At 31.7% G+C, this 23,904-nt stretch overlaps 1 protein-coding gene across 2 annotated transcripts in view; it reads left to right on the top strand.

Moving 5' to 3' along the window:
* Nucleotides 1-23,904, top strand: part of LOC119615906 (protein espinas) — a 99,173-nt gene that overhangs the window by 27,534 nt on the left and 47,735 nt on the right. Inside the window, exon 1 of one of the 2 annotated variants that reach the window (XM_037971908.1) lies at nt 3,287-5,579. The exons of the other annotated variant lie outside the window; for it this stretch is intronic. Coding sequence (XP_037827836.1) covers nt 3,964-5,579 — 1,616 coding nt within the window. The 5' untranslated portion in view covers nt 3,287-3,963. Of the gene's footprint in view, nt 1-3,286; nt 5,580-23,904 lie in introns of those variants that run through there. 2 annotated transcript variants of the gene reach the window in all.

Raw genomic sequence — 23,904 nt, forward strand, 5'->3', positions numbered from 1 at the left:
AAATTTGTTTATGAAGCAGAACTATTTCAGTTTTAGTTAATGATTTATATTGAGTTTTAGTTAATGATTTATATTGAAAAACGAGAATCCGGATATACGAATATCATCTTTCTAAAATGGTAAAAAAAACATATTGATCTACATTTATTTATTTCATGACTCGTGTAAAATTATTGAAATCTATCTTATACTGTTTTTACAAATTAAAACATTCCTATGAATCAGTGGCAACAATGTGCATTGAACCAAGTCACATTTACATTCTGATACTAGTTTATTGTGTATTTGAGATAACCCAACAATTTTAGTTGACTGTCCCAAAACTGTATTATTTACCACATCTATAGATTTATTTTTGTGACAAGTACATAACCTAGACGGTAGTTAACTGACTTTAAATAGATTACAAAGATAGTAACCGTAAATTTATAGCAGAGGAACGAATTGCTATTTTTTATAGTATTATATGAGAAACAGTTTAAAATTACTGCAATCTAGATGTCTTAGGAATACTTAAACGATAAATGACTCTACCCTGTGATTTCTCTTAACACTTACCTATTAAATGCATCGAAAATATTTACATATATATATATAAGAATAAGTCAAGTAATTACGCATTATTAAAAATTTCCACCTCAAAAGAGTTACATTGACTACATATAAAACTGCTGGGCATGTATATGATTCTAATGTTGCGATTATCACCTGCCGGAGAAAATCATAAATCCATTCACAATAATTGACAGACATTGACACATATAATTTTCTCAATAAATCGGTCAATTAAAAGGTAAAATGAAGAAAAGAAATGCTTCTATTGTACCAGAAGTCCCCCAAGGTATCTTTCTTTATTTACAGCAAATGCAATAAAATCGTAAAAAGAAAATAGAGAAAAATGTTATACAATTGAAAAGCACGACAATAATAAAACCATAATTTAATGATTTCACTCAATACTTGTTGAGAGTTAAGTGTATATTGAGACCATTTATTTAATATGATTACCAAGGTATGTGGAATGTTAATGGGAGTAAAAAGTAATACATAGTACATATCGTATACTCCTCTTTTGACATGTCCATAATATTTCTTTCTAGTCATGTTATCAAAAAGGGTATAGCAAATTCCCTTAAGTTAGGTTAGGTTTTATCATATACAATTTTAAAATTTCGATACGCAAGAATCATTCAGAAAGGGCTCTGTAATATATAAATTATCAGAACACTCAATCCAAAGAGCTTTCTCATACAATTTTGGGAATTTTTGTGGAAACCCATACGTGTTGAGTATTTCATTTGTATTTGAATCCAGTTTATAGTACATATAAGCAATATTAATACCCTACATCATCACATCATGATGTTTTTCTAAACTCTATTCCAATGTCGATTTTCTCAACTATATTACTTATGAACATATATATTTGTATAACCTAGTGTAATAAGTATTAAATTTGTATTGATATTCCACATTAATCTACCGAATTCTCTGAATATCAGTCTAGAATTTCACCCAGGCCTCTGCTGGCCCTATCATGCCTTCAACATGCATTCAGATATATCAAGATCGTCTGGGAAATTTTAATACGGATCAATAAAGATGGTGAAATGAAATGTAATATGTATTGTATAAAAAATACTAGCATACCCAGTATGCTTTGCAAGTTCACCAATTTTTCCGAACGTTAATTAAGATTTTAGTTTAATCTATGAAAAATTTGAATCTAATAGTTTCCCAGATATACGAAATTTTGTATTTAATTCATATGGGAGGTGCCAAGTCCCTATTGAAAGTCCGCCCATTATTCTCTAAATGTTCACATTAATGTCAAAGTTCTTCATGTAAAATTTGAAGATTGTAGCTGTAATAGTTTCTCAGATATACGAATTTTTCTATTTAATTAATACGGGGACTCTAAGCCCCTCCAGATGAAAATACGCCCTTTTTTCTCCAAAATGTTCAGATGATTAATAAAGTTCTTCGTGCAAAATTTGAAGAATCTAGTTCTATTAGTTTCCCAGATAAAAGAAATTTTATATTAAATTCATATAGGAGGTACCAATCCCCCATTGAAATTCCGCCCGTTATTCTCTAAATGTTCACATGAATGTCGAAGTTCTTCACGTAAAATTTGAAAATTCTATCTCTAATAGTTTCTCAGATATACGAATTTGTCTATTTAATTCATATGGGGCTCCAAGTCCACCAGATGAAAGACCGCCCTGTTTTATACAAAATGTTCAGATGAATATTAAAGTTTATTATGCAAAATTTGAAGAATTTAGTTCTATTAGTTTCCCAGATAAACTAATTTTTATATTTAATTCATATGGGAGGTGCCATGCCTCCTGCTGCTAGTCCGCCTACTTTTTGTCCTAAATAATCATATTGTATAAATCGAAAGATTCGCTGAGTTTATTGAAATCATTCAAGACAATTTAACCTTTCCGTCCGTCTTCCTATTGATACCATAAAGGGGCTTAAATCAAAGGACTGAGGATAAAGAAATTTTCCATAATCTTTCAAAAGATTCTTTCGGTATTCAAATGAGATACATATGATTATCAGTACAAAAATTTGGACGCCGACATTCAAAATTAATATAAGATAGTACCTAATAACGGAGCCATGCAGGCCATTATAATAAAAACCTTGATAGAGTCTAGGGAACTTAGAAAGCTATAATTTGCATCTTGTTGTTTATGCCGGACCGGACATTTAATTATGTACATCAGGTGTAGAGTAACATCGGGTCTGACTTATTCAGCTATACTTTGTTACATGTTTTCACTCAAGTTAAGATCATGAATGAATTTATTAAAATGTGTATAATTTTTATAACTCTTGAGTAAAAGAGGCAAATTAACTATGTAAAAATGACGAGAAAGAGAATAAAAAAAATTGTTGTATTTTTTGCGGCCTTTACCTGCATTAACAATTTTGGAGCGCTAACAATAACAACAACAATAAATAGCAAGCGACCCAGCCAAATGCAAACCGGTGTTCGATCAAACAACTGAGACACACATACGAACACACCCAACAGTTTCACATGCTGTTGTTATTGTTGCTGGTACTTCTGGTAGTATTTTGTGGATGTTTTTGGTTGTTAACTTTCTTTCGTTTGGTTTTTTTAGTTTAGTAAACAAAACATCATTTCCAGAGCTCCGATCTTAATGATCGTGTGTACAAATGATCAGCAACAACCAATTTCGAATGCATGTGTTGTTTATGTTTTTCTTGTTTATTTTTATAATTTAGTTTTTAGCCAAACATTGTCGTGAACGGTTGGTTCGCTCGTACGGATTAGAGTCTATTCTTTTAGTTTTAACGTTCGTTTTAAAATTAACGTGTTTTTTTTGTAGCGTTTAAACGTGTTTTGTTTTTGTGGTAGTTGTATGCGATTATTGTTTTGGGCACGTCTTTATGCCAATACGCATAACTGGTGCATAAGATCACAACGACTAGGTTGACTCAGGCGATCGTAGCTTTGGTTAATTCCGCGAAACAATTTGTTTTCTCTATTACCATTTTTGTGTGCAAAATAATTAAATGATTAGATACATACAAAGATAAAGATTGGCAAAAAGTACACAATAGCCACATAAAAAGTGCAAACGACAAAGACAAATGCTGATCACGTATGTAGAACAAACGGATTACATACTTGTAAATACATGCAACCAAATCATAAAGTATACAAACAACCTGCCACATTTATTGTGCAAGTAATTACAGTAAATATTATCAACTTACCACTCAGTCACTCACATGTCGACGATGTCGTTGATAAACTGCCTAATGGAGTGAAGAAAGAAGTACTTCTTGTTTTGTTTCGTTTTAATTTGATCGGTATTATTGTGAATGTGAATTGGTTTACGATATAATGACCCATATTAAAGTACAAAGTGTTTAAAACAATTACAGATTAGATTAGAGATAACAAAGAAATAAACAAACATGACAAATAGTGATAAATCAACAACGTCTGCTCTAACTCCCAAAACAACTTTGGGAAAACGTGCCGCCAAAAAATTATGGAAATTATTAACGATTAATCCCAATGCAAATAGTGCCACTACCAACAACATCTCTGCAAGTCCCAACTTATTTGAAGGTGGCTCGAAGCCATGTCGTGACATGACAATGCAAGAAACATATCTCAATGATAAAGCCTCCACAGTTTCCAACATTTCTACGAAATATTCCACAACCAACTCAACGGTTGATTCAAATTCTCAAAAATCCTCCTCATGTACACTTAATGAGGCAGCAAAATTATTTCCACGCAATATGCCAAGTATCAGACGCAGTCGCCGACGCTTGCAGCAAAATGCCACCACACAACGGAGTCGAGAATCATCGGCTACCACAGGAGTCTTGAATACGTCACACAAAAGTGCCTTTGCCAGAGTGGCACCAACTCAAAGTCTTCAGGATACGTCGGATGTGCAAGAAAAGTCTAAAAAATCATGCAGCAAAACCAAAATGACACCGAAGAAGCTGAAAGCAAATTGTTCTAAAAATCGTCTTAAATCAGCGGCAACAACAACTGCAATACTCAGGAGAAATTCTGGCAAAGCTAGTCAACAGCAAGTGTTGTATGCCATGAAAGCTGTAGTCATACCAGCAACACCAACCAAATTAAATTCAAAAACAACAACATCTTCATCATCCAGCAACTCACTTAGTTTTGTTCAACAGCAGCAGCAGCAACATAAGCATTCTCGAGATCTTTCACAACAATCGAGTCTCATCAGTTATGATTTAAGTTGTGCAACCAGTCAACAAAGTTTACAGCAGGTACATGTGGCCGCCGACATCACATCAAATGACAATGTCAAATACCCAGTTGGTAAAAACATGTCAGATGACACATTTCTATCATCTGGCATTTCGTGTCCCAGTGAAACACACTCCGAAGATAGTGCCACAAATTCACCAACATTTTATCAAACATCCATTACACGCCAGACAATTGGCAAAGCGTTGCAAAACACAAACGTCAGCAGTGGTCACAACACGAATTCTAGTGCAGTTTGTTGTAACCACAATGAAATGCATCATGTTGTTGCTGTTGATAAACATAGCAATAGTAATAATAATAATAATAGGTTTGTTAAACATACAAATAACAAAGACGTTGAAGGTGAAGATGATGAAGAAGAAGACGTTTTAATTTCAATGGAACTGGCCATGATAACTGGTTGTGGCGATTGTAAAAGTGATACAAATTCTTTCAAATCTAATACATTTAACAATAACAACACTAAGCCAAATACAAACCCTGCTAACCCATTGGCCGTTTTGGATTTACACAATTTGAATAAATGCCGAAATCGTAATGCTGTTTGGATGCATGCCACAAACGATGATCATCAGTTGTCCGATATTGAGGAGCAATTACACAAAATCGAAATGACAGCTACAACGACAGCAACATCTATGGCAACTATGACCACAACAACATCGTTAACTACTCAAAAGCCCCAACCAAAGGCAACTGAGTCCCATGAAATGGGCCATAAAACAGTTTCTGCTGTTGATGCTGTCGCTAAACAATCGTTTCTAATAAAGTGAGTTGAAGTTTTTGTGTTTTTTAATTGATTTTTGTTGTCTTGATTCGGTAACTATTAAGGAAATCTTGTGTATTTATATCATTTACATAGTTAGTAGTTCTCTTTTTACCATATTAAGCAACCAATTTAATTTGAATTTGTCGCTGGTTTATTGGTCATTAAAAGATTTGAAGATTCTTTTACGATTACGAGCCATATATTGTTTTACTGTAAGATTATGTAAGAAAAAATAATTTTCTTTTATTTATTAACGATTTCCTATTATATTTTGAATTTATTATTGGATGATTGGTTTTAAAAGAACTTGTTTAGAGCTTTTTTCAAATGTTTATGATATAAAATCATATTTTCCCATAAACATTAATTTTATGTGATTTTATTCTCATACATTTGAATTTAATTTTCGGCTTCAGCGTTTAAAAGATTTTGTAAGAATTTCTATAAAAGTTGAACAAAACGTTTCTGATTATAATAGGGATTAATTAAGTGCGATAATACTTTTTATACTTATATAAATAGAATGTAAATTAATAAACCTTTAGATAGATTGTTATACCCTACACTACTATAATGAGGAGGGCATTAAGGTTAGATAACTATAAAAAATGTTTAAACAAAACATCGCAGCGTTCAAAAGAAGGGAGATTTTAACGTAAGAGGACTAGTAAGAACTCTTATGCTCTGTGGAATGATATTCAAGAATATGGTGAAATATGATAAAGGATTTTTATATCCTACACCATTTTAGTGAAGATTTTATATTAGGTTTGTCCTCATGTTTGTAACTCGTAATAATGTTGGTCCTATACCAACGAAATACAATAAGCTCTCCTATACTCTTTCTTTTCCAGGTACGTATGCTCAGACATGCATAAAGACAAACAAAACCAGTCAGAGAACTTATTTTTTATTATCTGCCTATGTATGTATGTCCTATACCAACCCTAAAGTATTCAAACCGACTTGGAATCAGTCGATTTAGCTACGACCTTTCGTCTGACCTTGTAATCACAACCGTAGGCTGCAATTTTGAATATAATTGAATGAAATTCAATGCTGCAATTCTTCCTATTGCAGCAGGGACGTTTGAAAGTGCATTATACCATCTACCCATCATGCAATTCAACCCATAGAGTTTTGGAGCTCATATTTAAATATAATAGTATGTTGCCAAACACCAAGTTTTATGCAGGCCCTGATAACCATTGCAGAATTTTGTAATAATCGGGCAACATTTACCCCTATAATATACCATGATGCTCCTGGTATAATCCTACGAATTTTTTATTATGACCTTAAAGGGGGGTATTGCTGACCGTTTCATATAATTGAATACCGTAAGTTCAAATTGATTTTCATACAGGATGACGATTAACTTGTTCTATAGTTCCATGATGTTCACGAAAACCATATTGAGAAACTGAAATAAAATTTCTGTCAAAGAACGATGGCATAATTTTTTTGGAATATATTCTCAAATTGCTCTAATGGATAAGAAAGTGAGCAGGTTTTGGCAGCATTTGATTTAGGGATTTGATGTGACTCTAAGTGGGAAAAAGGGTCAGTAATAGATCGAATACAAAATTACTAATTTGTGTATCTACTTCAGTCATGAGATGTGATTTAAGGTACATAATATGGATTATTCGTTTAAATCTATCGGATCCCCGAAAATTTAAACCTTTATCTGAATTATTATCTTTGGAAATTTAAATTAAAACAAGTAAGAAAGTATAGTCGGGCTTGGCCGACTATATGATACCCTACACCAGTTATGAATGGGGGTATATTGTTTTTGTCATTCCGTTTGTAACACATCGAAATTTTCATCTAAGACCCATAAAAGTATATATATTCTGGATCCTTATTAAATTCTAAGACGATCAAGCTATGTCCGTCCGTCTGTCTGTCTGTTGAAAACACGATAGGGTACAAATGGAAGTAAATAGCGGGCTGAAATTTTGCACAGACATTTTATATTGATGCAGTTTGTTTGGTATTGAAAATGGGCAATATCGGTCCACGAATTCGTCCAGCCCACATATAAGATCCCCTTCATAACTGACTAAAAGAAGCATCTATAGCGTTGAAATTCGACATGAACATATCTTATAGAAATCTTAATACCTTCGTAAAATTTTATAAGGATCGGTTCATAATTGACCCTACCCCACATATAAGGTCCCCTTCAGAAAATGACTTAACGCTCATAACTGTCTAAAAGAAGCATCTATAACGATGTAATTCGACATGAACATATTTTACAGGAACCTAAATCGCTTTGTAAAATTTTATAAGGATCGGTTCGTATGGGGGATAGGGTCAAATGAAGTCCGATCATTTCGAAATTCGGCAAGGTCATCAAGGCTTGTATAAAACTTAGTTGTGCGAACTTTCATCGAGATACATTTATATAATACATAATTATGAGCTCAAAAGCCCTTTTCGGGGGGTTCAGTTGTATGGGGGCTATGTGAAATAATGAACCGATTTTAACCATTTTCAATAGGCTTCGCCCTTGCTTCGTCAAAACAAACGTGTATTCCAAATTTCATCAAATTATCTTGAAAATTGCGACCTGTAATTTGATAACAACGTTTACATGGACACACGGACGGTCGGACATCGTTAAATCGACTCAGAGAGTGATTCTGAGTCGATCGGTATACTTTAAGGTGGGTATAGTACTAATATTTTAATGCGTTACAAACATCAGCACAAACGTATAATACCCTTCCCACTATAGTGGTGTAGGGTATAACAAAAGGAAATATCATATATGTAGTAGGTATTTTTGATATAAGACTTGTTGAAAATAAATAATACAGGCCGACAAATTTTTAACCCAGAGACCAAAGTATACTTTCCATTATATCTGAAATTCGAAATATCGTATGCCGAAGTTTGAAAGAACACAATTTTTGGACCTTTTCGAGACGTTATAATAGTCATCTTTATTTATAAAATTTTATGAATATTTTCTTTCTTCTTCGAGCATTATACAATAATAAATTGATAACAACTGAATGAAAAAGTACATTTCGCCATTATTTTACTTATATATTTCAATTTGTTACATTTTCTCCTATAAAAATACCTTTTGAGTTGTTTAAAAATCTGAGATCTCATTCGTTGATGTTGACTATAAATAGTTAAAACGAATCAGAACGTGATTTAGAGTCGATTGCAACATTCTTAGAGCTTTCAATATATGAAGATATCTCGAAGAAGCAAGAAGATATGTCAGATATTAAGCTTTTATTTTGAAGTTGTCAGGATGGACTTTCAGATGGCATAAAACATTTTATAAATAAACTTGTCTGGGCGCTGTTAGAATGTCGGATTCAGCCCGTATCTCAAGGTTGCGACTATTTTTGTCGGCCTGTGTAAATTATGTAAATATGAGGACAAATTTAAAATATCCACTAATATCTTTTTTAAGCATAATAAATTTATGTAATAATATATTTTAAAAGCACTCCTTAATCCCCATAACAAATATAGTAAGAGTAAAAACTAAAAACTTGGATACTTGCGTTTTTAGTTAATACCCCATTCATTCATTTATTCATTCCAGTCATGTTTCGTATTTGTTATAAAATCACAGTAAATGCAACATGTTTCTCACCTATTGAGTTAACAATGCCAAATCAAGCGTTTATTTTAGCCAATAACTGCAATAAACTTTCAATTTTTTTTTGTGCCCAAGTTATATTAATCTTTAATCTGTAACGTGTAAAACGAAGACAAAAAATTGTATCGGTCAAAAAACAATTTAAACAGTGGCTTACACACACTCTCAAGATTGAACATATTTGATATAATACGTTCGAACGTTTATTCATTTAACTCAAAAAATGTTCATTAAACATGAAGTTGGGGTTTTTATAATCGAATGGAATGATGTGAATTTCTGATACGCTTGATTAAATCATTAAGATTACAACAGAAAACCAACATAATAACAAAACATACATACATAGATCAGATCATTTATCATTACTTTTTGTTTAATTTTATTTTTTATATCTGAGAGTATGTAAATTTCATTAAGCAAATTTTGCAACAATTTCAAAAAACTTATTTCGATATCTCCCTTATTGTTTGGGAGAGACAAACAATGCAGAATGAATTTAAACACAAAGATATTATTAAAATAATACCCAATGATAAATTATTATGTTTAGGTGATTTAAATAAATTAAATTTAAATAACAAAAAATCATTAATTGTGTTAACAGACAAACACACATAAATGTATAATGTGTATGATTAAAAAGTCAAAAATTTCAAATATCCAACCGACCAACTAAACAACCAGCCACCAAATCAAACCTGCCCCTGCCAAGTCCATCAGTCAACAAAACAAAGGTGTAAATTACTATGATTGACCATCAACTGGGAATTTATTAAAATTTTTCTCTCTCGTTTATTAATATTTTTTTGTAGTAAAAGTCACAAAAAGAAGAGAAAGATATTTGTAATTTATTAGTTATAAAAGGTAACACTAAAGCAAGCACATTATAATTTAATAATATCAATATTTCTTGCCCATTTTTAGAGGAGACAACACAACCAAACAAACAGCAGACAATGCCAATGAATAAGAGAAGGCCTCAAACTGTGTTTTGTAGTCCACACACTGTGGGCTTTCAAATGCCATTGAACAAGTTGATCAGAGTAGTGCTGTGTTTTGGGCCAAGACATAATGTCCTTTACTTCTTCTGTTGTTTGTTGTTGTGGTTCATATTATACTTAATGTGTCCCCTCGTATTATGTGCAACACATTTAAGTGCCATACAGTGTCTTGCAATAATATAAAAAAAACATCTACCGGTAATATTAAATACTAAATATTATCAAACCCAGTAAGCAATAAAGTAATGAAATCTTTATTTATTATGAAAATGGTGAGTAGTAGCAACTAAACAATTGATTTATATAGTCCACAATTTAAAAGTCTTTGAGATATTTGACCTTTTCCTTAGCTTATACCGATAAATACAACTTCTTAAACGATAATGATTTCTATAGCAGATTCAAAAAGACTTTACTTGGAACATGTATCAATTTTATGAAGTGGGAAAAGAATTTAGTATTCCAAATCATCTATTCATAAAGTCTTAGGTTGGGTTAGTTTGATAGAAGGACGATCCGAACAACAGGCTACTATCGGGTCTGTTGTGCGCTTCTTTTCATAGCAAATGTTTGTTGGTAAAAACAGAAACGTTATATAGCATTCACTAAATCTATTATCGTCCGATGATCAGAAACTCAGTGTGCTGGCGTAATTCCTAAGAACTTTCCAATTATTTCTCACGAGATGTTCTATCCGGAATAGTATCAATCCTAAGATATTTTAACCTAATTTCTACTATAGCCTGACAATGGCCTAGAAAGTGCTCCAGAGTTTCAATGACTTCTCTACATGCTCTACATTTGTATAAATTCGCACGTCCAATTTTGTATACCTGTACCCGTAATCCTGTGTGTCCATTCAGAATACATGCTAACCATAGACTCAGTTTGAGGAGGCTTCTCATCCTACTCTCGTTAGGGTCACTCATAGGATATTTGTGGTTGTTCCCATCGTTTTATTATTCCAAGAGGCATTCTTAAGGTTAACTCCTCGAGCTCCCTTCCCTTTAAAGCTAGTACTTACATTCGCTCTTTCGTTGCCGACTACTCCCAAGCGGCCCATATGATGCAAACCTTACCTCTGATACATTATTCGGTTAAATATTTCTCACAATCCAATACGGTCTTAGATTAAATTTTGTCACCTGATATCGCCTTCCGGCTGTCGTTAAATATGTTAAGCCCTGTTGGCGCCTTATTTATTCTAATTCCATTATTGCTAGGCCTTCTATCTGGAAGCTAGTGTTGTGTTGTTTCTGGGTCTTCAATATAGAACACCAAACCCGCTTTGTCCCCCAGTACTAAGTTACGAAAGCTATATACATAGGAATGTGAAATAAACTTCAAAAATATGTTAATATTGCTCTGTTCTGAAATGAAATTTTTGCTTATTGGGTTATTAACAAAAGACACGTAGATTCGTAAGTATTTATGGATATTTAAAGTGTATCTGTGTGTATGTTATGAATTCTAACGACATACAAGCAATGAAATAGAATATAGTAGAATCAAATGGAATGAATACATTTACAAACCTGCATACATCATATATATGTACATACCTAAAGAAGATCCTCTTTGGCTTTATACATTTTTTGATATCTCTGTTGATAAATCATATTGCTGCTTTAACTCATGGCAAAATTATCAGTCCATTGTAGTGCTATTGGTATTGTGTATGTGTGTCTGAATGTGCTCTTTAAGCCTACTGTTTGGCGGTATTATCAAAATGCTCTAAGGCACAAGTCAGCCAGCTAGCCTGGTGAGCCACATACATATACATACCAGTAAAAGTATTCATGGTTGGTTAAAATGAAATATCATGTGTTTGGGGTCCGATATAAACGATTATTTGTGTAAGTGTTTTTTTTTTTAAAGATGTTGGTTGGTTGCATTTGCATTGATTTTTTACTTTTTCTTTGTGCTCATCTCAATGTTATTACTGCCTGCTGCCGTTTTTTTTTTTTTGCTGCAGATATTTTTATTTAAATCTCAAGATGTGTAACTCATTTTTATCGCTTTATTTGCATGATTTTTCAAGTGTAAACACACTTGCCAAGGTCCAGGGTAAACCCAAAGATGGACAGACGTTGAAACGGACAGCCAACCAACAAATATGAACAAGCTATAACTACAACAAGAATAAGAACAAGACCACAACTGATTTAGCAAATTTGTTTTAGAGGGTGTTCTGTCAGTGGCCGTATTACAGAAGAAATCTTTTGTTTGCATGTTACCAAGTAATTTCTTTTCTGTTGTTGTAGTATTTTTTTTAAGTTTATTCTTGCAGTAGCAAGTTGCATCGTTTAGAATGTATGCCTATTAACCACTTCGGAGATGGTGATTCTAATACAAAAGTTACAACTGATTTAACTAAGAACAGAACCAAAATGATGGGTTGAGATTCGCTGATTTTATTAGTCTGTTTTTCAATACATCTTATTAATGGTGATATAGAAGATGTTTACAGATTAACAGTATGTTGAAGTCGCGATATGGACTAGAAGGATCGAACTAGTTAATTTCTCCCTGATGGTCTTAGTTGTTAAGAAATATTAGCTATAGGATAATATCAGTGAAAGATCTATCCGATATTCAAAGGAATTCAAAAACATTAGGTATGATATATTAGTTGTCAATTCAAAATATTTTATAAAGTGGTAAACATTTTATTTCGTACGCTTCACAAGTGGATAAATTCGAAGTAAATTTTTTTAATGTCAATTGGTATGTATTATATTGTTGTTAAGAATAATTATTGTTATTAGTTTTTCTCTGTTTTCTGTTTTCGTGCATAATAATGACAAAATATAAAGATAATTATGCACTTTTATAAGATATATGTGTGCCTGCTTTTAGAAAATATTTCTGATTTACAATCTACAGAGGTAATTTTCAACCAAGTAATCGTATTTATTTTGAATACAAATTTTTTTTCGCAAACATGCCTGTAGTTCGAAATATTTTTAAAGGTTTAAAAAAACTTTAAAATTATAAAATTTAAATACGTACGTTATAATTGAAATTTTCTGAACGAAAGAATCCTTTTAAAAATTGGTTGTTTTTAAATGTTTGCTACGTGGTACAATGGGGCAAAATGGAAATTTTTATACCATACATACTCTTTAGTGCGGAGAGTATATTGAGTTTGTGCTGATGTTTGTAACTTACAAAAATATTCGTATACCAATCGGCTTAGATTCGTTTTCTGAGTCGATTAAGCCATGTCCGTCCGTCTGGCTGTCCATGTAAAGCTTGTGCGCAAGGTACAGGTCACAATTTTCAAGATAATTAAATGGCATTTGGCACACACGCTTTTTTTGACCCAAGGACGAATTGAAAATGGTTAAAATCGGTCCATTATTTCACCTAGCCCCCATACAACAGAACACCCCGAAAAGGGCTTCTGAGCTCATAATTATGTTAAATATACATGTATAAATTGCTTAAATGTATCGAAACAAGGTAATATATCAATATATTGAAGTTAAATGCTTTATTATGACAAAATAAATCACATTTAATATTCATAACTGGTGTAGGGTGTCATATGATCGGTCACGCCCGACTATACTTTCTTACTTGTTTAGAAATAAGTCTGGCATTTCTAGACGTATTGTTCGATCGGGATAAAATTATATACGACTGTAGCCAAGATCTCTTTCCATGAAAATGGAATCTACAAATAGCCCAGGGGCGGCGCTATGAGGGCTCAAAGTAGGGTACCTTTGTAAATTTTTAATATTTTTTATTTTATATTTTTGGTCTTATAATATAAAATAAAAAATATAAATAATTTAATGTCGAAGATACCCTACTTTGAGCCCCCTTAGCGCCGCTCCTGGATCATTTGTGGGATCGGTTTTTAAAACTTAAACTTCAATACTCCTTGACTACACTCCTATCAAATCTTAATTGAACTTAGGACTTTTGAGACTTTAGGGACGAAATTTCAGAAGAACTATATGGAACATCAAAAATTACTTAAATTAATACAACTGTTCAATTCAAATCAAAAATAGATTCTAATCGAATTGATACATTTCAAGATGTTACAACAACAGCAATCGGCAATATAAAAATTAATTCACTTAAGGACATACCTATCATCGATAAAATAATCAAATCTTAATAACCATACCTCTTTTTCTTCTCTCTTACATTTAAAGTAATTAAAAAGTCTCTATATTTGCCGAATGCTTACATTTTTTATCGGCTGATAATTGCCAAATGCAAAATCACTTAAGAGTCAGCTGATTAAATTAACTTTAGTGGAGTGTCTTCTGCAAAACATCAACTTTAAATCATTCGATATTTTTTTCAAAGTATATTTTATCAGCTCCATGCTCGTGCAGACTTAAGTTTGAACATTGATGGCTTTTATAAATTTTCATGCTTATTGCACAAAAACAACAAAACTATTTACATCAATTTAATCAATTGGTCGTAAATATTTATCAGAAATGTTTAATACACTCTTATAGTTGCAGATACATATAAACATACTTTAAGATAGGTTTTACTTTCATATTCGTTGCATGAAAAAACCCTTTTCTTTTTTATGATTTTTTTTCTTTCGGTTGAAGAATAAAATTTCATACTTGTATGCAAACAATTTTAATGCGCTTTAAAGAAGATTTTGTTTTAGTTTCTTTAGTATGAGCATTTCGAATTGTATAAAGAAAAAAAAAAAAAAAAATAAGAAAACTAATTAAAACTGGCATTGTAGCTTGAAACATAAGTAGTCTTGGGTGGTCGCATGTCTTTTTGGTACGAAAAAAAAAAAAAAATTTGTAGTGCTTTTTGTGTTTTTGTTTAGAATGTCGCTAAAATTGTTGGTCGGTATGTTGACTGGCATCCTGGTCAATTGACTGCCCCCTCTATGTATGTCTGCTTGCCTTAAAACTTTTCCGTCTGCCTACCAAATAAAGAGTTTACGCATCACAAGTCCAGTGTCTGCCATCAGACATCTTCTTCGCATTAAGTTTTCAAATTTTATTTTATTTACGCTGATAATTTAAGTTGAAAACGCACTGAATTGTAGATGATTTTAATTAAAAGTGAAATGACTTTAAAGTTGAGTTTTTTTTAGAGTTTTTACTAGTAGTACTAACGTATGTACATAAATATAAATTTTATTTGCGCCAAAAGAATGAGAATACATTTATATTACGAAAAAAGAAACGAAAATAAATTTTAATACTTTTACTTAAATTCCACTGTGGTCTGTAAAGGAAATATAAATTTCTAATCGAAAAAAGAAATCTAACCAAAATAAAGAGAAATTATTACACACTCTTTAATTTACATAATCTTAAAGTGGGACTACATCCCAATCGACTTATAATCCCTTTTTAATCTATTTAATGATACCCATCCCACCAGATAAAACCCTTGACGCCAGAGTAGGTCATAAGTTCTACATCAAATATTTGAAAATTTCCTGATAATAATATCCAGTATATTGCTTTGATTATATTTGTGGTCACTTGAAGTTTTTCCACTTTTTTCGCCAATCAACAAACTAAGTTGTAAACAAGTAAGAGTGTTATATTCGGCTGTGCCGAATCTCATATACCCACCATCAAACCGTATGCCATCATGATCACTTATCAAATTAACTGATCGTTTTTCATAAAATTTTTTAGATCGATTAGCATTTCTTATTCGTTTCTTATATCAAATTTAAAAGGAGCGCACAACAGGCCGGATAGTGGCTTAGGTGTATTTCTTCGGATTTGATGTACTATACATCCCCCTATCAACTTAACCTAACCTATATCAAATTTCATAAATGTACACTTATTTTTAAGCTAGAAATGATCGTTGAAGTATTTTTCTGAAGGGGACCTTATATGGGGGGTAGGGTCAATTGTGGACCGATCCGCACCAAATATGGTAGAGAGATCTTAACTCGTATAAAACTTATGTGTATCGAATTTCATCGCTTTACTTGTATTTTTAAGCCAATAATGAACTTTAATGTCATTTTCTGAAGGGGAGCTTATATGGGGATCAATCATACTCCGATTGCCATAAAAGTCAGTAGAGAGGTTTTGGCTCATAAGAAACCTTCTTATGTCGAATTTCATCTCAATACTCGTACTTTTAAGGCAATAATGAGCGTTAGAGTAATTTTCTGAAGGGACCTTTATGGGGGGTAGGGTCAATTATGGACCGATCCACATAAAATTCGGTGGAGAGATTTTGGTTTATAAGGGGTTTGCTTATGTTAAATTTCATCGCTTCATAATGTACGCTTCATAATGAGCGTTAAAGTCATTTTCTGATGGGGACCTTATATGGGGGGTAGGGTCAATTATGGACCGATCCTCATAAAATTTGGCAGGGAGTTTTTGGCTCATCTTTATGTGGAATTTCATCGCTATAGTTACACTTTTAAAACTTATATGCCCGTTAAGACTGTTTTTCGGGGGTCCACTTGTAATGGGCCTATCCGAAAACGTGGCAATTTTCAACACCAAACAAATCTTACCTATAGAAAATATTTCTGGAAAATTTCAACCATCTAGCACATTCCGTTCGGTCTCTATCGTGTTTTCAACAGACAGACGGACGGACATGGCTAGATCGTGTTAGAATTTAATAAGGACCCAGAATATATATACTTTTGTGGGTCTGTGACGAATATTTCGATGTGTTACAAACGGAATGACAAAATCAATGTACCACCTATCTTTTTTGATGGTGGGTATAAAAATATTTTTAAACCATACGTGTTATATGAGAATTTCATTCATCACGAATTAAACCAACTTTTAGCAGGTCAAATTGGCTTACAAAGTAAAATAGCAGAAATCAAAACTGCAAATAAAAGGGCTAAAATACTTTTAGTTTTCTACGTGCAGCAACAAAAGTAGAAACATTATTGGTTACGCCTTGAATAAATATTATTGCAAACATTTTGCTCTAAAAGGTCCATTGCATAAACCTTTTTTTCGTACTCATACAACTCATACACTTACCATACAAATCATTTACCAAGTTTATATATATAATAATTTTAAGTACATTTAGTATTTTTTTATATTTTATAATGGTCAAGATTAGGTGCCAATGATATCACTGCCAAGGTTTAAACCATAATTTGCCATAATTTTAACCATAATATAACAACATTCATATACGCATAAATATACATATATAAATGTATCTTATACAATATCTTTAACAATTTTCACATGTTGTTTAAACCTTGAACTTTGATTACGTTTCCCGTACATAAATATGTACAATTGCAATTATGGTTGAAACCTCAGTTTAACCCACGCACGTCTATATGTACTCTGATGGGAATTTAGGTAATTGGCTAATGGAGTTGGAAAATAATAAGTTATGTTTCTGTATTTTTTTTTGCGAATTTAAGTTAAGACGCATTTATTTTTACGTTCTTAAAAAAATGTATATTAATATGAATAACAGAGAAGGAAAAGTTGTGTAATTCATTAGGTTAGGTTGATAGGAGAATGTATATTACATTAAATCCGAAGAAATACACCTAGACCATTATCGGGCATGTTGTGCTCTCCTTTTTATGGAAGAAAAATGTTTGTTGGTATAAAAAAACATTGTGTTAACTAAATGTACTATCTTTCAATGTTCAGAACTCAGTTTTCTGGACGTAATTCCTAAGAATTTTTTAATCAGTGTCCGTGAGGAATGTTATATCCGGAATAATATCACTCCCCAGATAATTGTATCTAACTTTGACGAATGTCTAACAGTGCTAAAAAAAGTGCTACAGAGTTTTACTGTCCTCTCCCACATACCCTACATTCATCTCAATCCGCACGTCCAATTTTATATAGCTGCGCCCGTAATCCTGTGTGCCCATTAAGAATACGTACCATCATACTAACCTCAGACTTGCTCATTTTGATGAGATTTCTACTCTTGCTCTCTTTAGGGTCGCCCCATAAGATATTTATGGTTCTACCCACCGTTTCATTATTCCAAGAGGCGTTATGCGATTCTCTCACCAATATTTTTAATTCAGCCTTTGTTGAGTCGAATGGTTTTGCGTTCGTCAGGTTAACTACCTCACTGTCCTCTCCACATGCTCTACATTAGTCTGAATCCGCACGGCCAATTTTGTATAGATGTGCTCGTAATCCTGTGTGTCCACTCAGAATACGTGCCATCATACTACCTTCAGCCTTGCTCATTTTGAGGAGATTTTTCGTCTTGTTCTCATCAGGGTCACCCCATAGGATCTTTGTAGTTCGTTTCATTATTCCAAGAGGCCTTATGGGATTCTCTTACCCATATTTTTAATTCAGCTTTTGCTACGTCGAATGTTTTTGCGTTTGTCAGGTTAACTAAAGCTATTACATTTGCACTTTCATTGTCAACTACTCCCGAGTGGCCTGGTACCTATATAATGTAAACCTTACATCAGTTAAAGCTTTCTTACAATCCAATATGGTCTTAAATTTAATTCTATCACCTGATAACGCCCTAATTTCCCTCTGGCTGTCGGTAAATATATTAAGGGCTGTGAGCGCCATATTTATTCTAATCCAATTTACACATTCCGTTATTGCTCGGAATTCTGCCTGGAAGCTTGTGTTATGATTAGGTAAACGGTGGTATATTTCTGTTTCTGGCTCTTCAATACAGAACACCAGGCTCACTTTATTCCCCAATTTAGAACCATCCGTGTAACAACGGATTCCTACTGGTATTTGCTCTAGTTTTCTTCTTGACCAAGATATTCTATCTGGGATCAGCGTTTCAAAGTTTCCGACATATTCTGTGTCTGGTATGTGATCAGGCACGTCCGATGATTGTGTATAACCTTCCAATGTGTCCTGTATAAAGTAAAGAGCCATTCGGCTGTAAGCGCCAACATTAAGAATTCAGTATCCCATTTAGCTCATGGAGGAATCATATAAAAGAGTTTTGAAATTGTTCCATGACTCGATATGGTTTATATGAATCTTGATTTTAAAAAATCGATTTACTGTCAACTGAACGCTCAAATATTGAGATTAAGGCTGATGTCAGAGTGTGTGCTACAAGCAATGCCAAGCTTTGCGCTACAAACCTTTCCTTGAGTTTTCCTATTTGTTATGTCAGAGTGAAAGCGAAGCTTGATGCGAGAAAACACAAGCAAATGTTTGTAGCGCCAACTGGCGCTGACATCAGCCTAAGTATTATCAAATTAGCGATTTTAACAGTCGTAAATATGTTGATTATGTAGCAATCATGATACAATTTTGTAAAAGTTTTATAGAAATTATATACTAAATTTAAGCGAATATGGAGAAAACTTTTGATATCAAGAAGGGGTTGAACCACTAACTTCTTTCTTGTAAGACAGACGATCTAGACAATTGCCAACAATTCCTATTCAAAAATGTAATCTCATTATCATGTAATGTTTGTAATAACTAAATGACCTACAATATTCACTACCAAAACTTGTACAGCGATAAACAAGTTTCATAAGAACCAAAATCCCTTCCAAATTATCAATTGACCCAAAAGAAATAAGTCCATATAAATTTAAAACACATTATTTGATGGTGAGTATTAATATAAGATTCGACGTTACTGATCTTTAAGCACCTCATTAACAAATGTTTCTTCCTGTTTGGAAACATCAACCCCTATTCTGTCGCTAGTAACTAATTGATGATTTACTAAATTATTCTATCTTGATCAAAAAAACTAAACAGTGTACAAAAATTAAAAAACAATTTGAATAAATATTTACGCTTCATGTCATTTCACTTGTATCAGCGTTCCACATAATAAGAAAGGAATATTGAAATGTGTTCAGGAAACAACAGGTTTTTTGTAACATTCCATTGGTTCTCACACAAAAATTTGAATATCAGTCTGACAGTTAAGTTTAACTTCCCTTGAGAAACATATTAAAGAATGTTATTTGAAACATCTTGAAAAAAGTTTCAATGTATGTAAATTTTGTAGATTATTTAAGATCTCATCTGAAATGTTTTGCCCCACACTTGATCATATTCCAGGATATTGTAGGTGATTCTAAATAGTAGTTTGACTTAATTATGGACCGAACATGATTCAATTCAGTACCAATCAATTTGGAATTACCCGGTTAAATTCTCATTTGTAAATTTTTGAAAATGAAACAATACTTATTTAAACTTTGAATCAGTCTAAAACCCCGCCATTATAAATCAATAAAAATGTGGAAAAAACTAGTAAATTTACAATCCCTTCTGTTTGATGATAATAAGCATTCATTTATTACCAATAATTTATTATGAGTGTAGGTGTCTTCTCGAGTGCTTTTTTTATCGAAAAAAAATGTTTATTATTGTGTCAAAACCTTTATAAATCATAAAGTCCGAAAAAAAAGAAACAAAAACAAGTCAATAATTACAATAGATTTTTGTTTGAATAAAAAAAGTACTTTATTTTTTTCAGCTAAAGTAAAGTAATAAAAAATAGACTTGACCGCATAAATTGTTGATTTCCTTTTTACAAATTGAATTTGATTGTTATTTTTTTCTTTTATAGATTTAATATTATTTATGATTTATTTCTTCGGCAAAAATGATTTGTCACTATATTAAATGACTGTCTGGTAGTGAGTGGTTGATCAAATAATAAAATTTTAACAAATTGTTTACAAATTCCCAATTTTTAAGAAACACAGGTTTTTAAATATTTTATGTATTTTTAAATTTTATGCAGATTTTTTTATAACTTGTTTTTTTTTTCTTCTATTTTAAAGTCTTAAAGTGTGTTAAATTTTATTTTTTTAGCAGAAGCTAAAAAAAATCTACTTTTCATTGCACAGCTTAACTTTCATTTCATTAAGAATTTTAAGCAGATTAAAGTTAAGAGTCAGTTTAAAATATGTAAATACTGAGAATTTCTGAAAAAATTGAATTTATAAATAAATATTTTTGTCAATGCATAAAAATATAGTGAGTTACAGTTAAGTGCAAATATGTAGCAGTTTGGTTTTAAACTTTAGCAAGTAAGCTTGATATTTTCGAGATTTATTCTCTATTTTATAATCACGTTTGCAATCCTACATGATCTATTCTAAATAGATTTTACGATAAAATTTAATAAAATTTAAATTGTTGCAAATAAGCAGTTGAAATCGGACTTGTAATTCTCACTCTGTTAATATGTTAATTATATAGAGTTCAAATTTAGCTCTAATTAGTTAAAGGAATTGCATATTATTGAACCAATGTCAATATAAATACATATACATCTAAGTAACCTTCCGAAAATCAGATGAAAAGTACTGAACTGAGTTTAAGAAGGTCTATAAACTAAAAATAATATCTAATACTAACTAATATCTATTTTACGTATATAAAAGAGTAACGTTACTGACTGACTGATTCATCATCGCCCAAACCCAGCCCAAACGGCTGAACTTAGAATCATAAAATTTTGACAGTAGATGTGTTTTTGGTTATGTAGATCCACTAAGGAGGGATTTTTGTAAATTTGTACATTTAGGGGTAAAAAGGGAAGAAACGGGTAAAACAGGTTTTTGAATTATCTTACCTAATATTAGTGATACAAGAAAAATTTTAAATGCACCTGTATCTACTCTTAAAATAAGCAGATGGGTGTCTGGTACTCTTTTGAAATTCATACTTTTAAGGGCTAATAATGTGTAACAAAGGTTATTTTGGTACCTTTTTTGGCCATTTATAACTTTTTAACTAATAAAGAAAATAACATTTTTGTAAATATTTTGAATATATCTTCCAAAATTAGGACACACCTGTTCCGTACTTTTTTAAAATTCAGCGTTTTTTTTGGGTGTACAAGGGAGAAAACTCTATTTTTGGTACTTTTTTTTAGCACATTAAGAAATTTTTTCGATTTATTGAAGTATTCCTTTTAAATTACGGACTAACTCTGTAATATTTATTGTAATACAATTTTTGCAACTTCGCTGGGGAAAAAAGTACCAGAAAGGGTAAAAACGGGAAATTTTATTTTATTCAAACTCATTGAGCCAATTTTTATAAAATTTGAAAAAGTAGTTCATTCATAAATAAACTGTTGGTATATTATATTGGAATTTGAGTACTAATGCCTATATAGGACCAAATTCGAGTAAATTATTTGGTACTTTTTGAAAGCACAATTTTTCTGGAACAAATGAATGCAGATTTGAATCGTTTGAGTTTTATCTGTGATATAGAGATTTAAATACGGAACATTTTGTAAACTTAATTGTCAAAAAAGTATATTTCTAAGCGAAAAAGGGAAATATTGTACTATTTTTATTAGTACTTTCCACTAAGGTAGAATTTATTCCACTTTTGGTACTTTTTCTTTCTTCAAATGATACTCTTAGTATGTTCTATAATATGAATTCAAAACACATGATTATTAAACATACACGGTCCTCATTGAATAAGATTCTTTAAGCGAGAACTTTTTAGTACTTTTTTATCTCATAAATGGTACTTTTTGAATTTTCTAAAATATTCAACATACATGGTCTTGACTGAGTAATATTCTGTAAGTGGGAACTCTTTGGTACTTTTCCATTCTTCAAATGGTACCTTTTTGGTTCTCTATAATGGTTAACCGGAACACATGACATACGGTCCTTATTAATGAGAATTTATTGAGAGATATTTTTGTACTTTTTCGTTTTTCCGATGGTACTTTTTGATATTTTTACGATATTAAACATAGGTTAGGTTTTTGATTAAATGATAATCTATAATTATAGTACTTTTTTTTAAATAGTACTTTCGAAATTCTCTATAATGTGGAAGCTAAACGAATGAAACTAATTAATTAAAGTTAGGGCAGCGAAGCACCCAGGGAATGCTAGTATCGGTTATATTTCTTATAGATGGGAAATTTTGTATTTAGTACCTATTTCTGTGATCACAACTAATTTGATCATATTTAAATTAATGAATGTTTGGATTGATCATTTGGATGTGGTAGCAACAACAGCAAAAATACCAAAACAAAAATATTGAAAAAGAAACATTTGTTGGTAACGCAAAACCATAAAAAAATACATTTAAAAATCTTTATGCAAAATTGTGAAAGTGTAAAGAAAAAGCGCAGATAAACAAACATATTCAGGTGTGTGTATTTAGAAAAAAAATTATTAAAATATTTCTGTACATACTGGTACAAGTGTAGTACAAGTTTATGGTATGATATAGAGGAGATAAGAAAATAACAACACCAATGGACCTACTTTTAACATACTTTCAGTACATGTGACGTCTTCTTAATATGGCCATATGATGCTGTAGTTTTTGTTGTCTAACATCAATGATTTAAGATTTGTCACGATTTCCTTTTTTGATAATTCTATATTTGTAACAAATTTATAACGAAATTAAGGTCAATCATGTGGAGAAGTTAAAAACGTAAAAAAAACAAAACTTGAGACAAAAACTTATTTTCATTTAACAAATTTCGTATTAATTAAATCAACTGCCAAAAAAAGGTTCTTATAACAGAATAGTAGACACTTGACGTTTTCGTGTTTGTTTTTAATTCACAAAACTTGACTTGGGAAGATTTCAAAGAATTCATTGCTCTATAATGACCATATAATCAACCAACCATTACAATTGTTCTTAAGCGATAATTCAGTTTGTTGGTCTTTCATTTCTATGTATTTGTTTTTCTTTTATTCATCATTATATTTATTTACCTTAAA

The sequence above is a fragment of the Lucilia sericata genome, unplaced genomic scaffold (genome assembly GCF_015586225.1).
Source record: "Lucilia sericata isolate MDLA Ls3-8-SP2 unplaced genomic scaffold, ASM1558622v1 Contig000002F_arrow, whole genome shotgun sequence".
NCBI classification, from domain to species: domain Eukaryota; kingdom Metazoa; phylum Arthropoda; class Insecta; order Diptera; family Calliphoridae; genus Lucilia; species Lucilia sericata.